The 22,819-nt window shown below is 48.5% G+C and overlaps 2 protein-coding genes across 2 annotated transcripts; one reads left to right on the top strand and one right to left on the bottom strand.

Moving 5' to 3' along the window:
• Nucleotides 1-154: 154 nt before the first annotated feature.
• Nucleotides 155-7,643, bottom strand: LOC146187572 (uncharacterized). Its single transcript, XM_084608227.1, is given in 12 exon segments — nt 155-176; nt 1,183-1,264; nt 1,327-1,371; nt 1,374-1,474; nt 3,395-3,566; nt 5,070-5,312; nt 5,406-5,592; nt 5,754-5,918; nt 5,996-6,377; nt 6,524-6,665; nt 7,194-7,302; nt 7,623-7,643. Coding segments are annotated over 12 exon segments (1,671 nt in total).
• Nucleotides 7,644-15,848: 8,205 nt separating this feature from the next.
• Nucleotides 15,849-17,813, top strand: LOC146187571 (uncharacterized). Its single transcript, XM_084608226.1, has 5 exons — nt 15,849-15,969; nt 16,423-16,618; nt 17,136-17,309; nt 17,369-17,438; nt 17,556-17,813. The coding sequence occupies exons 1-5, from the start codon at nt 15,849-15,851 to the stop codon at nt 17,811-17,813; spliced, it is 819 nt and encodes a 272-aa protein (XP_084464352.1).
• Nucleotides 17,814-22,819: the final 5,006 nt, after the last annotated feature.

The raw sequence follows: 22,819 nt of genomic DNA, 5'->3' as shown, positions 1-22,819 counted from the left end.
TCAATAAACCTCGATCCATCAGACCTCTCATACTCCGTTTTGAAGAGCAGTGCCGGGAACTCAACTTGCTGGATGCACTTCCTGATATTGCACGGAGACCTGACCCACTGCCACCTTGGTACAACTTCACTGCTGTGTGTGACTTCACATTAACTCAATTTCGCAAATCACAAACACTGCACGAACACATAATACAAGAGTTCTTGGCATTAAATCAGAAATACAGTGATCACAAGGCATTTTATACAGATGGTTCAAAGACAATATTTCATGTAGGCAGTGCAGTAATAGAAGACAAACAGGAAACAACAGTAAGGTTACCACAGTGTGCCTCAATATTTACTGCCGAATGCTACGCCTTATCCCTAGCAATAGATAAAATAGTCAACAAAAACATCAAAAACAGTATCATCTATACAGACTCTCTGAGCGTACTCGCATCACTACATCAAAAAAATGCTATAGAACCTTTAGTAGGGGACATAGTCCATTATCTAGTGATAGCAAAAACACAAGGACTTAATATCAAATTTTGCTGGGTGCCAAGCCACGTTGGAATCAGCGGTAATGAGAGGGCTGATGCATGTGCCGCGGCCGCCTCCAATGCTCAAGTACAGAAGGTGAAAATTCCACATAATGACGCCATAAAATTCATACAAAGAACACTGAGACAAAAATGGCAGGCTGCATGGGATAACGAAGTTAATAACAAGCTACACCTAGTAAAGCCAGTTATAGAAGAATGGAAAACATGCAGCCATCAAGAACGTTTTATTGAAGTAATCTTATGCCGCCTTCGTATCGGACACACCCACCTGACTCATAACTTCATCCTAGCAAAGAAAGACAAACCCATTTGCGAACACTGCGGAGAGGTGGTCACCATAAACCACATCCTAATATCCTGTATAAAACTCGATCAACTTAGAAAAAAGCATTTCCGACAGTTCTATGACAACTACATTCCCTTACATCCTAGCTTACTCTTAGGAGAAAATTCACTGATTAAAACGTCTTCTCTCACTGATTTCTTAAAAGATGCCAACATCCTAAACCTACTCTAGTGTATTAAAATAATCGCTCGCTTCCTTTCACCAAACAGATACGCAAACCCGAGCTTGGCGCATGATGGCCTTAGCTGCCTATGTGCCACAAAACACAACACAACACAACACAACACACTCTTTCACACAGAGGACCGTCCTTGTGTGTGGTTTCTTCTCCACCTCAGCCATGACTACTTTCAACAGCCTCCTCACGTATCCTGCGAAAGTATTTCAGATGGCATTGATAATTCAGTAACAAATAGAGTACACTCAATCATACCATGGGTGGGCTGCTCCTTCACAGGACGAGCTGTTGCTTTGTCTGTGTGGCCTTTGGGTACCTCTAGCTCCACCTCTCTCTGCCATCCTGTGTACATGCCTGGCTTCTTCCACTATTTTCATTGTAGTGGAGTGCTGCTAACTGGGTTCTGTAAGTCACATGTGGTCAGTACAGTTATACACAATGTCATAATCCTTTTGTGCTATGCAGGGCAGTACAAAAGAACCAAATATAAGAGACTGCCAATCTGCATGAGCTGACAACAGGTGACAAGCTTTTGTTTCCCAATGATTGCACGGGATTTTCAGCAATATGAGTAGGACTAGAGAAATGCATGAATAGTAGATTTAACAGCACTAGCTAATAATAAGCATAATATCTTACAGACTAAGCAATGTAAACACCGCATGCAAAGTAATAGTGCTTACCAAAAGAGGGGAACCGATGATACCAAAAGGAGCATAGCTGATTTTTTTTTGTGCATGCACTGGTCACATAGTAAAACTAAGAAACCATGCTGTTGCGAAATACGGCTAGACTCTGTCAAGGTTAAAAATTGGTTTTTTATTTGGATTATGTGACTCAAATGAAGTAAAGATAAGGAAGAATTCTTATTTTTCACCAAACCTGCAGCCCTTACTTTGCAACAATACAAGTCCAGCTCTTGATTTTGTTTAAAGTTGCACCTAAAGCAGGAAGGCCTGCAAAAAGAGGCTGTGGCCTAGCATCCACTTCCCATACACTTCATGAAACATGTGGTGCCATGGCAGCAAAAATGATGAACTTGGCACATGCAAATGCAAAAAAAGCAATGGTGATATGGTTGGTTGCTTGGTTATCAAGTATTTAATCACTGTGCATATGCAGCAGAATGAGGTAAGAATAGAATAGATATGAAGCTGTCTATGTGTAGCCATTTCATCCACCCTTGCTTTACATATAGAATGAAATAAAAAAAATTAAACAGCACTGCAGAATCTGCATTGGAGTAATGCGAAAGCAGGGATGCTGCTGTTGGTTGCTCCTGGTTGCTTAATTCACTTCTTGTTCACCCATTTTACTCTTTGGTACTTTCAAATTGTGCACCAATTCCTCCCTATGCCCTTTTTCGGCTCTACTTCTGGTTGCGTGACGTCACAACCTCTACGTCATAATAATTCACTTCTTGTTCACCCATCTTAGTTTTGGTATTTTCAAATAGCACGCCAATCCCTTCCTATGCCCTTTTCTGGCTCGACTTCAGGTTGCGTGACGTCATATCCTTGACGTCACCTTAATTGACTTGTTTAAATAAGGATTTAGTATTTAATACATCTTGACATCACCTTAACTGACTGACTTATTCTTTCATTTCTTTCTTTCTTTGCCTTTGACGAGGGTATCAGAAATACAGGACGCACTGACGTGCGGCACTGCATGTGGGTCGGTCTGCGCAAGGAGTGTACAGCGCAACGACGCGTTCCGTCAGTTGTGGTTGCACGCCAGTAAGCAACTGATCACAGCTGAGGTTGTGTATTGGTATATGTTTGCATCCTATAGCGAACCTGTGCAATGGAGAGTTGTGGATGCCATTTTCTTGATTTAGCATAAAACACGCATATATTTTCACTGATTGAATGGGGTGCTAAGGCAAGGTTACAGCGTAAGTACCGTAAATTTTGGTTAGCTGAATTAGTTATATGGCGAACTTGTTGCGACCAGGTTAAATTGTTGCTCAAGCGGATGCCGAGTTTAATAACTATTTTAGTATTTGATACATTCAAATGTGGTGCCAAGCCATTGGCTAATGAGACCATTTTTGCCTTTACTTTTACGTTTTTCTTCTAATTATTTACCTAGTTATCTTATTGGCCTAATTATTTTTTCAGACACAACATTACGTCACCCTCTATCAATTGACACCACTCATAAAACTCTACCACTTCTCAATTACTCACAACTGCGGCGGACACGATTTTGCGGACGCGGTCTGCGAACAGAAATCTGTGAACATAGCGAAGTAATGTATTCGCATTAATAATGGTTTCTTAATTTCCTACGTGTGGGATACAGAAAGCAGCATGCTTACCTTGCCTTCATGCCCAAGTAAGAGTACTGGCAGAACTTTGGAGCAAAGTGGAGCAGCAGCCCATGAAACGTTTCAAGCCCATACGTCTGGTGACTTGTTGACAGCTTAGGCATGTCTGCTAGCAAGTATCTGGAGGTTGCAATAGCTTTCAGTGTTATGAATGCCTTGGATTCTGAAAAGGATGCCCAGAAACATGTTTAAAAGAACAGAAGGTACGAGTTATAGCAAAGACAAAAAACAAGAGTTGCAGAAAATGACTGTAGAACACCTTAAAAGAAATTTTGCTAGTGTGGCTTCCCATAGCAAATCTGTTCACTGAAATTGAGCTTGATCAGGACAAACATGACAATGCCTGAAAAGCATGTTAAATTTTGTGACAAATGTCATTTACTGTTCACACTGTCTGTTTTGCTTATACTGTGAGTTACTGGTTAAACCTTTTCATTGAAGTGCTGATATTCTGCTGCATCATGCATGAGCAATATTACTCATGCAAAGCAAAAACAAGTTTGCTTTTAACAATGCCTATTGAGGAAGCACATTGAGCTTATACTGACGAAGACCCAGACAAAACTGGTTGAAACAACCACCACTGATTCACTGAGCATTACAACAGAAATTTTTCTTAACTTGTGCAAACCACAAGACATGCTAGATGACTGTGAGCAGAGTCTCTTCAGCGGTGTCCCCATTAGTAAACTGCATATTACAACAGCAATAAACACTGCCTACTGTTGGCTTCTGGATAAAATATAAGGAGAGCTCTAGTAATCACTGCTTGCTGAGATAGCTGCAAGTCTATTGTTGCCTTTATTGTGATCGCCACAAGCTTGTTTTAGAAATGAAACATTGAGGCCTGATAAAAAATCAATACAATAAAGCTGCATCAGCCCTTAGACTGCCTGTTTAATGCTCGCTGAATACACTGAAGCCTTTTCAAGATAACTACCAATTTACAGCACTACTCCAGTAAATACTGCTTTGAATCGGCACATATGTGTGTGTCTAGGACCATGCACGTCAGCTGTGCAAGGCATATGGCTCGTGGACTGAGAGGCAAACATGAACGTGACAAAGACAACATAACAAAGAAAATGTGAAAAGACGTATTCTATGTCCATGGACTGCAAAATTACACTTCACAAATAAGTATTCAGCCAGTGTGTGGGGCCTCATAAAATTAAAATACTGCCTACACTCCTACGCTTTTAGGACATAAAAAGCATATACTGAAAGTACTGCCCGCTCTCTTTTCATCTACCAAATTGCATTAGCACTAAAATCTCAGGTATGATGGTTTGGTCCCAAGTGACTCAGGCTATAAGAGATGACATAGTGAAGGGCTTGTGAAATTTCGTCCACACGGGGTTCTTTAACATGCACTGAGATCGTACAGCACATAGGCATCTTGCTCTTTACCTTCAACGAAAAGTGGCTACAACAGCCAGGATTTGATCCTGCTTCCTTGGGTTCAGAAGTCAAGCACCATAACCACTAAGACCCCGCAGCATGCACCTCATGTATGAGATGTATTACTATAAATGGTTGGTTGGCGCAATGTGCATGTGAAGAAATGATGAAAAATTAAAAAAAAATATTCTGATGTTGCACTGCTTATGTGTGCAGTACAATTGCAACAATAACTCGAATATCTGACAGTTAAAGTACCACATACCTTCCTTGAGCCATTGCCGGGGTTCAATTTCTCCATGCAGGCATACAGGGAAGAGGGCACAGTCGTGGACATGAACGTCTCGACAGTGATTTAGCAGTGATGTCCACTTGGGCACAATCATCTCCTTGCATCCATGGCTTGACGCCGCTGCCCAATACAGGTGGTTTTCAACTGCTTTAGCCCAAAGCCCAAGCTCCTTGCAGCCACTCTGCTTTACAGCAGCAGCTATCTTCTTTGTCACACCTGGAAGCATATTTTACAATAAAGGTGAATACAGAGTCATCAAAATACAACATGTAAGTTGGTACTATGATCAAGAAATCTGCTTTGCAGTACCTTTTGCCACATGCCAGACATCAAACTCGTGGGTTATGCTTGGCTTGTCCCTTTTCAGAAATGCCTTTACTTGGGTGTGTCGGTCCGTCACCAATACTTCAATGGACAATCCATGCTCCTCCACAAATGTGAGGCCACGTTTCAGCCCCTCCAGCTCCATGTGGCAGCTGCCACCAACCTCATTGGACTGCAATATTTAGAATTCAAAATTTCAAATCAACATGAAACTAGACCAAGCAGCAAGCATCCAAGGTGCAACCTCAGTAGTTCTTGCTACTGTAAAACTGTTCATAAAATATTAGTAGGTAGTACCAAGTTTTCAGACCATGAAGGATGTTTAGAACAAACCTGGACAAGTTCGAAATGCAGGACCTTGTTCTTTTCTAAATCGAGCAAAGTGTATGTTCCAAACTTTGCGCTATAACCGGGTGAATCGGCCCGCCTATCTCCGGCAAGCTTCTCTTCCCTGCCCGAGGCATCCTCCAAAAGCTGTTTTTGCTCTTCTTTCCAAACCTGTAGGAAATTTCACATCACTAAGCATCTCATCTGCAATAAATGGCTGAATGAAAAATTAAATTCAGAAAGCTTACTGTGTCAATGGCAGGCCAGAGGTAATCATTGTCAAGCTTGAAGAATGTTCTTGGCCTAGTCACTTGCATTCCAATTGAAGCCAGCATTCTCAATGTAGCTGTGGGGTTGTTACCAGCAAATAAAACAGCTGCACTAAGCTGCACATTTAGGACAGGCTGCTGGTTGATGACTTCTTGATTGCTCCAGTAATATGTATGGCCTGCTGGGCATTCTGCGTACACCTCCAGCAATGTGCCTGTGCATTTTAAAGTGCAACTGCATGTTGCAAGGCAGGTGTGGCAGGGGTCAAACAGTACTTTTAGCTTCTTCACCTCAACTAAGCAGACTGTGCTTTCTTCGGGTACAGTGGGAGCATCTAAAACATTAGCTCGGTCGTCATGGCTGAAACAAGTAGCACAAATTTTGTGATGAACAGAAAAATAAAGACATGAAACACTCACTGTATAAAATAATTTGTCATGTGCAATGTCACCGGATATCACAAACACCCAAGTATGATGCGGCAAGCATAGTGTCATAACACATACCTGAACTCTGTTGAAGGACTGTAGTCTTCATCTTGGTCATCAACCTCATTTTCACTGAAGTTGTCCACAGTGTCCTCAAAATAAACCGGGGCCACCTTGACCTGTGCAGTGGTAGCCAACATGCTGCTCCCAACCTGGATACCTGGAACAAGCATTTTGTATGTGGTCTGCACTCAGAGCAACTTCAAAACCCGAAAAAGTGTTTCCTTTTCATTCGGATACACAACAGCCACAATGCACTCACACTCTTTCTCTGCTTAACCTATGCAATACACGTTAATGGGAATCGTGAGTGCATCTGGGTTACTAGAAACCACACTTCACCTTGGATGTGTGTGTGTGTGGGGGGGGGGGGGGGGAGGGGTGAACAATAATTTGTTGCGAAACCAGAGAAACATACCAATAGAAGTCATCCGAGGTCTTGTCTGCAGGCTCTTCGACAGCATAGTTGTATCTTTTTCGGTCTGTGAACCTGGACAAGCTGTTGCTGAACGCACCACCACTTGACAGCATTTATCTACCGACTCAAAGCAGTTGATATATGCTTGCTCAGCTGCTATGATATGTGGATGTGGCATATCCAGATGCGGCAGGTGCAAATGAGGCTGATGTGAATTTGCGATATCCGAAGGCGGCATATCTGAGGGTGGCTCTCTTGAAGGCTGCTCACTCGAAGGCAGCTCATTTGAAGGCGGCTCACTTGAAGACGGCAGTGCCAAGTCCGACGAAGGTTGTGAGCCTGCTGGGCATTCCGAATTTCCCAGGAGCTCTCCAAGAACCTGAAAATTAAAAAGAATGGCCATAAGATATAAACATGACATAAGAAACTAAATTTAACAAAGCAGAGGCGAGTTTAGGATGTGCGTTCTCCTTTATGACATAGGTTTCTGACTTCCATTTAAAAAAGTTCATGCTTGGCATGTGCAAGCAGAATCGGATCGCCAAGTGCAAAACGTATAGAGGTCCAAAACTGCTGGTTTTTCTGAACAAAACTTTTCATGAGCAAATAAGGGCTGCCTTTCCGTTCGTCGATTCAGCAGTGTGATGATTCTTTCCGCATCGCACCGATAGCCTAATCATGATTAGCCAATATGCTCACACACTGCAGCGTTGTGGCCATTGGCTGAGCACACCTGCTGCAATCGTTTAGAAATTAAGTTCACTGTGCCAAAATTTCAACAGCTCTTGCCCAATATTTTTACTTTGACACCTTACTGTATTTCTGTATTGTCTCATGGTTGTCCTTTTGTGCTGTGTCACATTTTATCTGATGCTTGCATTTGCACATAGCGAGTGACCTCATGCACCTACAGTTATATACCGCTGCCTTTTTTTTTACTTCTCTATCCACCCTGCCAAGATCATGGAAACAAGAACGCAGTATATAAATAAATAAATAAATTAGAACATAAGCGTGCCAGCCGGCAATGTACTTTCATGAGTTAGGCAGGCTGGCTGGCTGTCGCGCGACTGACATTTGAAGCACATAATGGTTTTCACAACAAATTCTTGCGCTCAAGCGCTGTAGCGTGCATATGAAACAAAATAGCCACGAACGTCGAGTCTCCCATATAGTATATGCACTAGCCTTCATTATAATCATCCCGGAGCACACCGTCAATTCCTCTCCAGCGCATATAGATAGGCGCGCTCCCGTCTGTACGCCGAGCATGCCACCAAATGCACCGTGAGGCGAAGGAGTGTCGGGCAGGTGAAGGCGCAGGTAAAAAAAAATGATGCATGTAGTTAGCCCTGTGGCAGCCAACTCAATTTCAAAAGAAAAGTAAAACATTAGTGCACTGAAATCCGGCGAGCCTGGCGGCCGAGCAAGCCAGTGGAGCGGGCCTTGCACGGGTAATACGAGTCACTACAAGCCCCGATTGCACAAAAAAAAAGGAGCTAAAGCAGCTAACGCCCTAAGTGCCGTGGACGAGTAGAGAGAGAAAAAGAATACAGGATCACCTTGAGAGAGAGCCCGTCCGACGCGCGCGGCTAGCGCGGTCTTTCGCGTTCTCCCGGTTCAAGTTACGAAGCACGACGCGCACTTCGTGGACTGGGTGCGGCGTTGGGGTTCCTGGCTATGCATGAGCGCGTGGAGAAGGTATGACACTCTTCACATCCCACTAATTACCCACTCCCTCCTCTTAAAAAAAAGCCCTGCTCTGTGACATTACTTCTCACAGTTTTCCAGCCACGTCAGCGGGCGCCAATGCTGAATAGTTTTACTTTCACCTGTGCCTTCGTCTGCCCGGCCACCCATCTGCCCCACAGAACCCAAACGTAAACAGAACAGAAGAGCAATATGATGAATTGGACCTCTTACCTCGAGTTTTCTTCTTTTTGCGAAAGCAGCTCTTGGCGGCGGAGGGGTGCTCTTGTGCGCGAAGACAGAAGGCACAGCACCGGTTTTCAATCGCGCAGATTTGATCGGTATCCCAAAAGATCGCATCAACGACAAGCTTTGGTGATAGTCGCTGACGCGAAAATGATCTGAGCAGATCACCGACGATTTCGTAGGCTTGAAATCCTTCCTCTTGACCGTGGCAACCCACTGCGCCGATAGCTTGCGCTCCTTTGGGAATTTATGAAACGCGACATCCTCTCGGCCGCCAGTGTTCGTGCAGCCATAGGCTGCACAGTACCACGGCATGGTCGTTCTTTTCGTGAAGAACGGTGCAAGATGCACTGAAAACGCTTGCGGTAACGTTCGCAAGAAGAAAACAAGCGCGAGACAAGAAAAAGGTTGCACTGCGTAGCCTGCAAGCGACAGGCGATGCACGGCCTGCTCGGGCAATAGAAGCAGAAGAGAGGTAGATGCCGTCCTTGACGTCACTACCGCCTGTCGTACTCCTGTCGTCTGCTACTGACATCCCCCCCTCCCGCGCTGTGCACTGCGGAGAAGCCTGAACGCGGTAGCAACTTTAATCGATCATTACGTCCCTATTTCAAAAGCTAAAGCCAAAATATTTCGTATACTTAACATACAAATCCTACAGATTAGACCCTCTGAAGCGCATCAAATTCTAAAACCGGTGCAGCTTCCCTTTAAGCAACAGGTGGAAAACACAGAAGGTAGAAATTGGATAAAATCGATGGAAAAGAAACAGAGTGTGGAACCATACCGAAAGTGGGAAAGGCAGACCATGAAGGCAGCTTTCTTCCTTCCTACCTTTGGGCGCTAAAGTAGGGCGCTACCTTTGAAAGCGGTAGCACCCTACTTTTTGAAGCTAGATCAGGGTGCCCTAGAACACGCAGCTTCAAAAAGAAATTTAACAATGAAGATGACGCATGTGCAGCATGTGGTACCTCCACTGAAACAATTGACCACATTATACCCAAATGTAATGGTCAGCACAGACCAGACAAATCTGCCACTTCGAGCCCGCTAGTATTCATTACTCGTTGAAATGTTGTTCGTGCGGAGGCTCTCGGTAATCACCGGAGGTCATCACCGAGACATGACGAAGAGGGGGTGGTCGTTCGATGCCCGGCGAAGCCGGTAAGCAAAAATAGAGAATGAGAGGAAGACGTGTTGATTTGAATCAACAAGAAGAAGACGTTTACAGGCTCAAAACGAGGAATGCACAGAATGTTTAGTAGGCCGCAATTAACACTCTGAAAGGTAACGACACGAGTGAAGAAAACAATCGAATTAAACACCCCGAATCACATATACATAGTTAAACATGCTTTTTTTCGCAATGAAATTAACAGTTCAAGTAATAGCAAAGGAAAGAAAGTTCAGGGTAGGGTAGAACATTCAGTTCACAGGGGAACATGGCGGCAGTCCATTACTGGGACGACGCAGACGGGCGGCCCTCGAAGGCGATGATCCTTCCGAGGAAACTTGCGGTCCGTAGATGCTGTGCCGGCGGCTCAGGAACTCCTCTTGGGAGTACGCGGCAGCTCGGGTTTCCTTCCGAGGAGCGGACTGGGTAGGCTGCCAGTGATGTTAAGTTCGTGTTCGGCAGGTAGAGAAGCAGAAGATGATGATCTGAAGATGGTCAAGAGGAGATATATATTTACAGAAGCAACATAGTATACATAGGCAAAGTTACAGCAACAAGTCACACAGAGAACTGTAACTTGAAAGAAAATGAAGACTCCCACACAGAGAAGTCACTTTACAGGCCCTTACTTTCCTAGCGAGCGTTTCGGTTAAAGCCTAGGGGGTGTAAATACGTACTAAGCACGGAGCCTCAATCTTGACTGTCGGACATGGTCCGAGGACCGTTTTTGATACCAGACATCAACAAAGACCCAAGGGCGGTCACCTTAGGTGATCCGCCCAGAAACTGAAGCAGCCAATCAAATTATTTAAAAACATGGCACAACCCTAGTGGGTTTGGAATAATCTCGGACCCAGGTCCTTAATTACGTCAAATAAAAATACAACATTCAAAACACACACTCTCTCCACTCGCTGGTCCCCAAACCGTCTCACACGGCGCCTGTCTTTGCCTCCCCTCCTCAGCGTGTTTGCGACGCGACCTTGCAGCTGGCGCCTTTGTGAAAGAAACGCCGCGGGGGATCTCGAGACTAGGCCACCCCGCCGTCCCGTTCGGGGAAAAGGGGGGGGGGCACTGTCCCAGAGCAGTGTAGCGTCGCTGTTGCTCGCACCCGATGAGCCGCTGCGTGGGGGCCAAGTGCCGCGCCTATTGTCGCCTTCTACAGGGAGTTTAGTGAGCGCTTGGGGCAGGGCAAAATGGCTTCATTATCGGGGTCTCTCTGCCCCGATGTTTCGCGACACAGCGGGAGATCGCTGGGCTGATTGCCTACTTGGGAGGGCCGAGGGTCGCGCCCATTTTCGCCTTCTGCAGGACATTTAGTGAGCGCTTGTGGCAGTGCAAAAAGCTTCATTAACGGCGTCTCCCTGCACCCATGCTTGGCGCCACGGCGGGACATCGCTGGACGAGCTGGCCGTAAAGTGGTTAGCAGAAGCGTTCCACTGTTGTTCCCGGCTGATAATTGGATGCGTCTGTCGTTCGCTTCCTGACGACGCCTCGGAACGAAGGGGCGAAACAAACCAAGCCTCCCGCGCGCCCGCGCGCCCGCGCCCAAGAAAAGGGGAGAAAAGGAGAAAAAAAAAACAACAGCGCTCGCTCCTTGGCCTCGGCGCGTGGGGGGTTCGACCGCCAGCTCGACTCCACGTGCGAATCGCTTTTCACTGCGGCCTTACACGTCCCTCCTAAGAGGGTAAATGAGCTTGGAATCCTGTCATTTCAGCCTAATACAACAAAGGCCGCAACAACCCGCGAAGAAAACAAAACATGTAAGACCCTTCGCACGTGAATGGAACACCAAATGAATCTCGCGACACAAGATGGGTATAACACAAAACAAATCCCACATTCGCATCGGCGGACCGGACAGTGTTCGTGAAAGTCCCGCGCGCGAGCAATTGGATGTCCTCACGCCAAGTTCACGCGCACTCCACCGTTCACATCACACATTGCACCGGGTACGCGGGAACATTCACGCGTCGCCGAAAGGCCATGGCTCAAGCGTGTGCTTGCTCTACGCCCAAAGTCACATTGGGGACACGTGTTAACGCGTCGGCGTTACCATTGCTTGACCCTTTCCTGTGGGTCACCGTCACATTGTAGCGCTGTAGGGCCAGCGCCCATCGCGCGAGTTTTGCCCTATGAGGCGTACTAGTAGTGAGATAGGAGAGGGGGTTGTGGTCAGACACAACGTTAATTTCTGCCCCGTACACCCAATGATCAAATGTCTTTAGTGCCCAGATAGTAGCGAGTGCTTCCCTCTCGATCGTAGACCAGCGGGTCTGCGTTGGCGTGAATCGGTGGCTGGCAAACGCTATCGGCCTTTCCGTCCCTCGTCTCCCATCTGCGCCAAACAAGCCCCCGCTGCAACGTCGGACGCGTCGGTGAACAGCCAATATGGCCTTTTAATGTCGGGGGTGTTCAGCGATGCAGCTTCGCACAGAGCTGTCTTGAGCCTGTCGAGCGTGTTTTGCACTTCCTGGCTCCACGGAATCGTGTTAGGTACACCTCGCCTCGTCAAAGACGTGAGTGGTGCGGCCACCTCGGCGTATCCTTCAACGTAATCGCGGTAGTAACCCCATAAGCCTAGCAGACTCCGTAGCTGTCTCTTTGTTGCGGGGGGCACGAGCCCACGAATGGCCGATATCTTTTCTGGGTTGGGCCCATGGGTTTCGCCTCCCACTATGTTTCCTAGGTACTTAATGTGGGCCTGTGCGACCTGACACTTTTCCCGGCTCACTTTAAGCTTGGCGTCACGCAACAAATCAAAAATTATTTCTAAGTGCCGCAAGTGTTCAGTTCACGAGGAAGAGAAAATGGCGATGTCATCGAGGTATGCGGCCGCATAAGCCTGATGTTTCGAGAGGAGGGTGTTCATTATCCGCTGAAAGGTGGCCGCGGCGTTCTTTAGCCCGAACGGCATGACGCGCCAAGCATATTGTCCCTCGTGAGTTACGAAGGCGGTCAGATGTTGGCTCTTCGGAGCTACCGGCACCTGCCAGTATCCACGTCGCAAGTCGATAAGAGTGATATATCTAGCGCGGCCCACCCTCATGATGAGCTCTTTAGGGTGTTACATTGGAAAGGCATCCGTGCGCGTCGCTGCGTTTAAAGCGCGATAGTCAACACACATGCGCACCGATCCATCCTTCTTACCCACGCATACAACGGGATGGGCGCACTCGCTTTCCACCGGATACGCCAGCCCGATATCTATCAACTCGTTTACCTGGCGGCTCACCTCACTCCTTAATAACTCCGGCACGCGATATGGGAAAGTGCGTTTGAGCAGGTGGCCTTCGTGCAGCTCTATCTTATGTGCCCCAACTCGTGCGACTCCCGGCGTTTCGCTGAACAAATCAGCGTAAGCGGCAAACACCTCCGAGATCTCGAGGCGGTCCTGAGTAGGTAGGTGTGCGAGTTTCTCCGCATCTATCAGACAACCACCACATCTCTCAGGCACAGACCGAGGGGTGTACTCAATTTCACCAAATTACTCGTCCTCTACAAAAACTACTCCGACGTGGCTGACACGTGCGTAGTAGGGTCGCAGCCTGTTCGCACGCACTACCACTGTAGCTTTCTCTCCCCTGTCGATTCAGTACGAGTTCTGCCGCTCTTGCGCGGTTACGACGAATGGACCGAGCAATTTGGCGGCCATTTTACTGCCAGGGTCTGTCTCCGACGACAAACGTCTTGCTCCGTTCGCGCCTGTTATACGCCTGCGCGTAACTTCCCTGACGTGCGCTCGACGTCAAAACCTGCTACTTCTGCTGCTACTTCTAGCTGCTCGCGTAGCTGTCGCAAATACTTCGCGGGTTCTTCCCTGAGTGTGCTCGGGAGGGGTTGCTGGCCTGTCCATGTTCGCTGCAGAATTGCCAGCGGTCCGATAAGGTTTCTACCGAATAAGAGCCGGAACGGCGCCACGCCTGTAGTGTCATGGGGGACTTCCCTGTACGCTCAGAGAACGAACGGGACCAGTCTATCCCAGTTCTTGGGACCTTTCTCAATAACATGTAACATGCTCTTCAAACGCGGTTCAACCTTTCTACTGTCCCGTTGCTCTCCGGATGCTCAGGAGTCGAAAAACGCGCTGCGCATCCCAGTCTTGCTAACATCTCACACGTCAGCTGCGCCGTGAAGTTCGTTCCCTGATCTGAACAGACTACCTCAGATATTCCTGTGCGGCTGAAAATCGTAAGTAAGGCGTAGCATGTTGCCCTAGCGGTTAGGGATCGCAAACAGACTACCTCCGGCCACCGCGTGCACAAGTCAACGAGGCAGAGAGCGTACCTATGACCCCTGCTCGACGGAACATCTAGTGGCCCGATTATATCGACATTTACGACCTGAAACGGATGGTCGGATCTGGTGAGAGGTGTGATGGGAACCCTATCTTTAATTCGCCTGTCTGAGCGGACTTGACAGCCGTGACATGTCCTGCAGTGTCGCGTTAGGTCCCCTTCTAAGCCTGGCCATAAAAGCTGTACTTAATTCTGGTCTTTGTCTTCCGTGGCCCCAAATGGCCTCCCCAAAGGGACTCATGCGCAAGGCAGAGTACCTCTTCACGCCTGCTAAGGGGGAGCACAAGCTGCTTCACTTTGCTACCGGAGATCGAGTCCCAGTGATACAACAAGCCGTCTGAAACAAACATGCCTGCCCTCCCTGGCTTTGCGTCAGCCCACGCTTTCTTTAAGGTTTCGTCTGATACTTGGTCGGATCTGAATACCTGGCGCTGTTTTAGGGCTGCGTCCGCGTCATCCTGGATCGAGATTACATCTTCCTTCTCGCTTTCTTCCAGATCTACTTCACAGGGCTGTTCCGTCGCCACACCCTGCTCACCACTCATTAGTTTGTCTGCCTCAGGCCCCGCCGCTTGCTCCTCGTGTGATGTAGAGCTCAGCTTTGCGCTCTGCTCCGCCAGGGTGACAGACGCGTTAACTGCTTTAGACAGAGGGCAGGCCTTACTTATAACAAGTGCCTCGTAACGACTGTCTATCTCCGAAAGCAGTTCCCAATCCTCCCTGGAGAGCAAACAATCCACTCGTTCCGCCAGCTTATCAGAAAGCGCGCATACAATGTCTGCTGCCTCGGGCCCTGCTATGTGTGCGGTGGGCCGCCTGATGCTTACCACAAGAGTGACCAGTTTTGCGTTAACCGTCTCCCCAAAATCCGAAACTAGCTTTATAGAGCCGGATGGCTCCCGACATATACTTGACACGAGGCCTTCCCTAACCACGGTTATCTCGCTACCGGTATCAATTATAGCTGTCGCCGGTATCCCTGCGCACTCAATCTCCACCTGCTATAGCTTCGATTTGCGTACCTCGTCCAATGACTGGGGCGTTTTCATCTCTGCTACTAGGGTTGTCTGGGAGGTTACTGACGCCGGTGTTTCGCATGCCTCTACGTTGGCTACAGCTACTTTTTGAGCTCGAGCGCGTTTCTCCTTCTTCTGCACGTTTTGTGAAGCGCGAGGGCATTCCTTGGCTCGGTGGCCAGATGCGCAGCACTCATAACACTGAATTGGCCGTTTGCCATCATTGTTCGCCGCTTGCGGGGGTCCCTTCGGTTTTTCCGCATACACACCAATTTAGGTCCGTTCGTTTCGCCTGCACTACCTGAACTGTTTCTCGCGGTGCTGCACTTTGCCATTCGTTTTAGCAATGCAAAATGGCGCCCTCTGCACAACGCCATTCGTTTCAATAAAGTGCCGACGTCGTGCAGGTCTAGTTCAGAAAAAGTTCACGAAAACTGTGCACTTCCTCAGAGCTCAGTGCCGAAGTAGTGCAGGCCGTGCCATAGCCGTGCGAGCAACCGCAATGGACGCAGACGACGGCTTACTGGTTCTGATTGACGGCGAGGAGACTCGCATTACTCCAATCATCGACGAAAACGGTACTCGAGTTCGCCAAGGGGACGGCTACGCGTACTGGACACCAGGTATGTTGACTAAAAAGCAAACACGTGCATGCGACAGGATGCGCGTTGTTGTAAAAACCGCGTAACTTGTGTAGCTTGGTATGTGAACTTTTCACGCGTGTTCAGCACAAGAACACGTACGTTTCGCGCTAGCTGCCGCGAAATGCACATGCACTGAAGCTGGGATGCATTTTTTTTCTGATTTCACCTAGGCATGGAGTTCCTGTCATATACCTTCTCTGCCAATGTGCGAGTCTGCTCGCTGTTTTTGCCGGCTCGAGAGACTAAAACATTAGTAAGTAGGAAACAGAATATTGGCTGCCGTCCGATTTCGTGCTATCCTTGTGCTGTCTCGAGCAAGCACACTCGAAACAAAACAAAGAAAATGCAATGCGAACTGCTCGACTTGTACTTTTGCAGTGACTGCAAGCACAACACGATGTTCACAGGTTCGCCATTTTCACCTTTTTACAGATGGAAGTGCTGTAAGCGTAGTCTTCAAGGACGATGCCAGCGAAGACCGAACTGCGCAGCGTCAAGATCAAGACTCCGAACCAGAGCACCAGGGAAACATCTTTGGACCGGAGCTATGGCCGCCACGAAAGACTCGTTTTTTAATTTCAAAATATAAGGAGTTAAAGGACCTTCTCGGGAAGAAGGGTGGATTTCGGTAAGGTCTATTTTATTGTATTATCAGCAAACAGGGAACAAAGCCAAAAAGGTTGATATAAGCATGGTGTCCGATGCGCTAGAATTAAACTGTAGTCTAGAGTTTGACGAAACATCGTCTGGTCAGGTGGTGACATAATGAAGAAGTAGGGTCACTGACCAAGTCAAAATCTAATACATTTAATAAAACATGACGTTTCGGAAGCCCTACGGCTTCCTTGTTCACAAGGACTTGGTCAGTGACCCTACTTCTTCATAATAGAATTAAACTGCGTGCTTGTACAAAACTTACAAATGGCAGGAATTATTTGGCACCAAAGCAGAAATTTTCATGCATCATTTATTTTCCTGTAAGGATGTATTTCCATGCGACTAGGTATAGTAGAGTATCATTACTTGCAAATGAAATGAAACATAAGGAAAAGTTTACAGAGTGCAAAGTTCAGATAAAGTCCTTGCAAGACCTCAGCTCATCCTGTACACTTTCTTTTCCCCTTGGTTTTTCACGTTTCCTTTAGCACAAAAAAATCCCTCTGGCAGGCAATAGCGGATGCCATTATTGCAGAATTCGGAGCAGCAATGACGGCGCTTCAGATTGAAAATAAATGGAAGAGTCTGGAGCCGTCATACAAAAGGGCCAAGAACAAAAACTCTGCATCTGGCCACTCTCGTGTGTCATGCGAGCATGAAGAGTAAGTGCACCAAACCTATTTGTGCAGCATTTCTTTACAAGTTGATTTTCCTTTTCTAGGGAGCTCAGTGCTGTGCTTGAGAAGGAGCACCACATAAGCCCGACGTATCTTTTCGCACCTGGCAGAGTCGTTGAACAGGGAAATTCAGGGTCTGTATTTTAATTCTGCGCTTCGGTAATTCATGTAATTTAACATTTCATTCCTTACAGTACGTCTACTGACACACAAATCAGCAGTGGGCAGCAGTACGATGCCGAATTGCAATCCGAGCCCAGCCCAGCAGCTGAAGCAGCACCCGACCACGAACAGCCAGGGCCGTCGAGGACACCCGAGCTTCAGCGTACAAAAAAGAAACGCAAGGATGGAACGTCATTGGAAGAACTGCTCAACACGTTCCAGGAATGTAAACGAGAGCGGGCTGAGCGCTTCGAGAGAAAAATGACTCTACTTGAGCGACTTGTGATGGCTGTAGAGGCGCAGGGTGCAAATAAACCCCCAAGGTGAGCCCTGAAAATGCCTTTCTACGACTTTCCATCAGTATTACAGCACAATCACATCATGAACTATTTAGTAAACCTTGAATCCAAGTATATCAAACAAACAGTCGCAAACTGTGTCACCACACTGAAACAGCACACGCAAAAGATCAAACTAGCACACATTCAGCACTGATTTTGGGCGATGGCCTTGCGCACCCTTTCGCACTGTTTGGCAGTGCTGCAGTCAAAATCTAGATCACTGTCCTCATCGTTCTGCACCTCTTCCAGCTCAGGCAGCTAGCCCAGTTCATCGAAAAAAACTTGCTCGTCGTTGCAGATGTTGTGAAGTACGCATGCGGCCATTATTATTAGGCAGCATTGCTTAATGCTTCCCGCGTCGACAAGATACAACCTTCTGAAACGTTGCTTTAGCAAGCCAAACGTGTTCTCGATGGCAACACGCTGTTGCGAGTGGAACCTATTGAACCTTTTTTTCCATGCTGGAAAGCTGCTCCCGTTGTCGCGATATGGGGTCATCAGGCATGGCAACAGCGGATACGCAGAGTCCCCAAGAAGGTATCCATCGGAGCATTTGTCGGCAGCCTCTTCAAAAAATGGGCTCTCCCGAAATACCCTGGCATCGTGCGCAGAGCCCGGGAAACCGATGAAGACATCAATAAACTTGTTTCGGCCATCACATATGCCTTGAAGAATCACTGACGGGTACTTTTTCCTATTGTAATACGACTGCGGTGACTCCTCAGGTTTGTTTATTTCTATGTGGCAGCCGTCCACGCAGCCGATCGTGTTACGTGGTCCCTTGCCGCCAGCTTTCGCCAAGAAGCCAGTCTTGCTGCGCTCTTGCTGTTGCCGGTTCGGCCAAACGATCACCGATGAGCTGATGCTGTTCAAAAATTCCAGCACTCTTTCGATGCAAGCATGTACGGACGACACTGAAATATCAAACCGGTCGGCTAATGAATACATACTGCATTGTGTGCCGAGGTAACTGAGAACGGCGAGACACGCTTTTTCTGGACTAATTTGTGGACGGCCTCCAATGGGGTGCGGGAAAAACTACGACTGTCTAAAAGAACCAACAAGAGCGTCAAACATGCTCCGTGAGAGGCGGAAAAGACGCTTGAACTCGAAGTCAAAATATCGGCTCACAACGTCCTCACAGTAACGCGGCACACGGTTCCTGTTCATTGTAATCATCGCAACTAAGTCGTCGAACTCCTCTTCTTCGCTATCGGAGTCCACCAGCTCCATAGCTGCTTGCATGACAGTAGGCAATAAACCGCAGTTCATTTCTTTTTCACAGCAAACGGGAATATACACACACAACGAACTACCGCACCGCGCAACGACCCGACTGTCCCGACACCCAAGCGCGCCAAGGGCAGCAAAGCAGAAGGCTTGCACGCCTTCTGCACCTAGACGTTCGTTTCCGATCGTCGCTAGTGTCGCGCTACGTCTACACTTCTGAACTGGCGCTGCATGAACGCGGAACTTTTTCTGAACTGACGTGAACTGGTGCACGTCGTGCAAGGCGAATCGAACGGACCTTTCGTTTCGCTGCGCGCCCCTTGCCCTTAGCCTGTTCGAACGTTTGGAGAACGTCGGATATTTCTTCCGGTTTTAGCCACCTCTCCTCCTCACGAAGACGCACATACCCTAAGCCCTCAGGGCTCAAGCTACCCTTTATGCGATCTGCGATGTTCAATGATACCAGGTCGTCTTTGGTTTCTACGTCCCGTGACCGAAGGTAGTACTGAAAGTACGTCTTAGTGCGCTAGGTGAACGGCGCCAAAGTTTCATCCCGGCGTTTCGTCGCGCGCTCAAAGCGTTCGAGGTATTCTGAGGGGTTTTAAGGGAGCTTCAGCTCCCTTAAAACGGCTGTTTTTACCGACTCGTAGCTGCCACACTCATCGTCCCCGAGGTTACGGAGAAGGTACCTGACACGCTCAGCTAGTGCTGGCATGATTAAGTGAACGCGGCTTTCGTTTGGCACCTTGTACGTCGTGAAAATTCTCTCGACTTCCTCGAACCGTAACGGCACGTCCGCGTCACACGGAAGCTTCAGTCCCTTAAGGACTTTAGCGCATTGGGAGACTGGATCGGGCCCCATTCGACGCTGATCGTCAATGTCTGACCTTACAGACGTCTGCCCGCTTCCCGCTATCGCCATTGCAACCGCTGGATCTAGCCCAAGTTTCTGTAACTCTAGGCGTTCCTGTGAAAGAATTTTCAATTTTTCCAGCTCAAAATCTAGTTCCATGCGGCGAATTGCAACCGCATCGGATACCGACATCTCCGCTACTTCACGTAACGCTCCTGCTACAGGCTGAGTTGTCACTTGCTGCGACTGCTCGCTGTCATCTGTTATATCTCCCCCTCTCTCTCTCTCGCCTACGCTCGCCATCATGCTCCGTGCTAAAACCATACGCCACTTCACACTTGAGCCATAGCCACTTCAACAAAGCGCAAGAAATCCCGCTTACCCATGCTGGTGTCGCCAGTTGCGGCCTCCGTCCCTTGGTGCCGCAGCCTCGTCGGAGTCCTTCCCCAGAACGCTGCCTCTAGCTCGGGGCCTGGATCACCTTGCTGCTTCTGGCTGGACGTGCGGACGCTTGTTGCCTAGTGGGTTCCCAGGGCCTGGGTGCTCTGGGTGATGCTCGTGGTCGCTGGTTGCCGAACCCTGTCGTGCTGTGCCAGTGATGTTAAGTTCGTGTTTGGCAGGTAGAGAAGCAGATGACGATGATCTGATGATGGTCAGGAGGAGATATATATTTACATAAGCAAAATAGTATACATAGGCAAAGTTACAGCAACAAGTCACACAGGCAACTGTAACTTAAAAGAAAATGAAGACTCTCACACAGAGAAGTCACTTTACAGGCCCTTACTTTCCTACCGAGCGTTTCGGTTAAAGCCTAGGGGGTGTAAATACGTGCTAAGCACGGAGCCTCAATCTTGACTGTCGGATATGGTCCGAGGACCGCTTTTTGATACCAGACATCAACAAAGACCCAAGGGCGGTCACCTTAGGTGATCCACCCAGAAACTGAAGCAGCCAATCAAATTATTTAAAAACACGCCACAACCCCAGTGGGTTGGGAATAATCTCGGACCCAGGTCCTTAATTACGTCAAATAAAAATACAACATTCAAAACACACACTCTCTCCACTCGCTGGTCCCCAAACCCTCTCACACGGCGCCTGTCTTTGCCTCCCCTCCTCAGCGTGTTTGCGACGCGACCTTGCAGCTGGCGCCTTTATGAAAGAAACGCCGTGGGGGATCTCGAGACTAGGCCACCCCGGCGTCCCGTTCGGGGAAAAGGGGGGGGGGGCACTGTCCCAGAGCAGTGTAGCGTCGCTGTTGCTCGCACACGATGAGCCGCTGCGTGGAGGCTAAGTGCCGCGCCTATTGTCGCCTTCTACAGGGCGTTTAGTGAGCGCTTGGGACAGGGCAAAATGGCTTCATTATCGGGGTCTCTCTGCCCCGATGTTTCGCGACACAGCGGGAGATCGCTGGGCTGATTGCCTACTTGGGAGGGCCGAGGGTCGCGCCCATTGTCGCCTTCTGCAGGACATTTAGTGAGCGCTTGTGGCAGTGCAAAAAGCTTAATTAACGGCGTCTCCCTGCACCCATGCTTGGCGCCACGGCGGGACATCGCTGGACGAGTTGGCCGTAAAGTGGTTCGCAGAAGCGTGCCACTGTTGTTCCCAGCTGATAATTGGATATCTGTCGTTCGCTTCCTGGCGACGCCTCGGGGCGAAGGGGCGAAACAAACCAAGCCTCCCGCGCACCCGCACGCCCGCGCCCAAGAAAAGGGGAGAAAAGGAGAAAAAAACAACAACAGCGCTCGCTCCTTGGCCTCGGCGCGTGGGAGGTTCGACCGCCAGTTCGACTCCACGTGCGAGTCGCTTTTCACTGCGGCCTTACACTGCCTTTGGGGCCTCGGCGGTTAAACCTTCGGGAGCTAGGAAGGCACACTCGTGGATGATGCCTTGTGCGCAAGGTCGGAGTCCGAAACAAAACACAGACTTAGAGCGCTCAAAGTAGTTAACTCACAGAGGATGGCTCACGTAGACACACCACACTTTAGCACTGCATGGCCGCCCCCCCCCCCCCCTATTCTAGGTTTGAAAAAATAATGCGCAACAAAAACAACAATCACGTACGCCACAACTTGGGTTCTTCGGAGATGATATTTCCAGGGAAAAATATCATCATCAGGCGCAGCCTTGACGCCATGTTGGGCAGTGCTGTGCGTGTTCATGCTGCGATGCGGCAGCGTAAAAGGGCTATTGCGCGGTGCTTGTGAAAGCTATCCAACACCTTGGTGCTATTTTGTGTTTTGTTTGAGCACGCCAGAAAACCGTATGCCATTCTTGGCATGGCGGCGGCTGTTGGAAATAGCACTAGCGGCGACTGCGCTCCACTTCCGCACGCCGAACATCGTCAGAGTTAACTGTGAGAATGTATATTTCACGGTATTTTCAGTTATATATTATAATCGCAATGGTAACACCAACACACAGCGAATGAACCGTACCGAAAGCGGTATTTAGAAAGATGCTTTAAAGAGGTGCGACCCCTCGACAGAGCATATTCGGTGTTGCGCTGCTTTTAGTTCGCATTAAAGGCAGCGGTTACGCCGCTAACCTCTCGCCGCTGTGCTCTCGCGTACCGAGCTTGGCGAATGCGGTGCGCCGGCGACCGAGTGCGCAAAGCATACGATCGAGCGGTCCTGCTTCAACAATGTATACTTTCAAGTTAAACCACGGTTCAAGAAAGGCACGTAAAAGGAGTAGCGCCTAAAGTACCATCCGTCGACGTTTTTATGCAGCCTTGGTGTACGTCCGGCGGCAACATGGTATCCCCGTCCCGTCGTGGCATCATCGACGTATTGTTAATAAAAACGTCGAAAAACGTGCGCTGTCAGCTTCACTACGAACGGAGACAACAAATTCGCAGCACATACAGCAGCGCTTATGAAATCGGCGCCGCCCACTGGCGCGGC

Source organism: Amblyomma maculatum, chromosome 6, assembly GCF_055883805.1.
Source record: "Amblyomma maculatum isolate TAMU_Amacu chromosome 6, ASM5588380v1, whole genome shotgun sequence".
In the NCBI taxonomy this organism is placed as follows: Eukaryota; Metazoa; Arthropoda; class Arachnida; order Ixodida; family Ixodidae; genus Amblyomma; species Amblyomma maculatum.
The sequence above is the reverse complement of the archived record's forward strand: the minus strand, read 5'-3'. Positions and strand labels throughout refer to the sequence as shown.

What these genes read in the sequence shown, in the direction of transcription:
- LOC146187571 (XM_084608226.1), top strand. Translation starts at nt 15,849, where the DNA reads ATGGACGCAGACGACGGCTTACTGGTTCTGATTGACGGCGAGGAGACT. An exon ending in GGGAAGAAGGGTGGATTTCG is followed by an intron (nt 16,619 to 17,135) that starts GTAAGGTCTATT and finishes CGTTTCCTTTAG; the next exon opens with CACAAAAAAATCCCTCTGGC. An exon ending in GTGTCATGCGAGCATGAAGA is followed by an intron (nt 17,310 to 17,368) that starts GTAAGTGCACCA and finishes TTCCTTTTCTAG; the next exon opens with GGAGCTCAGTGCTGTGCTTG.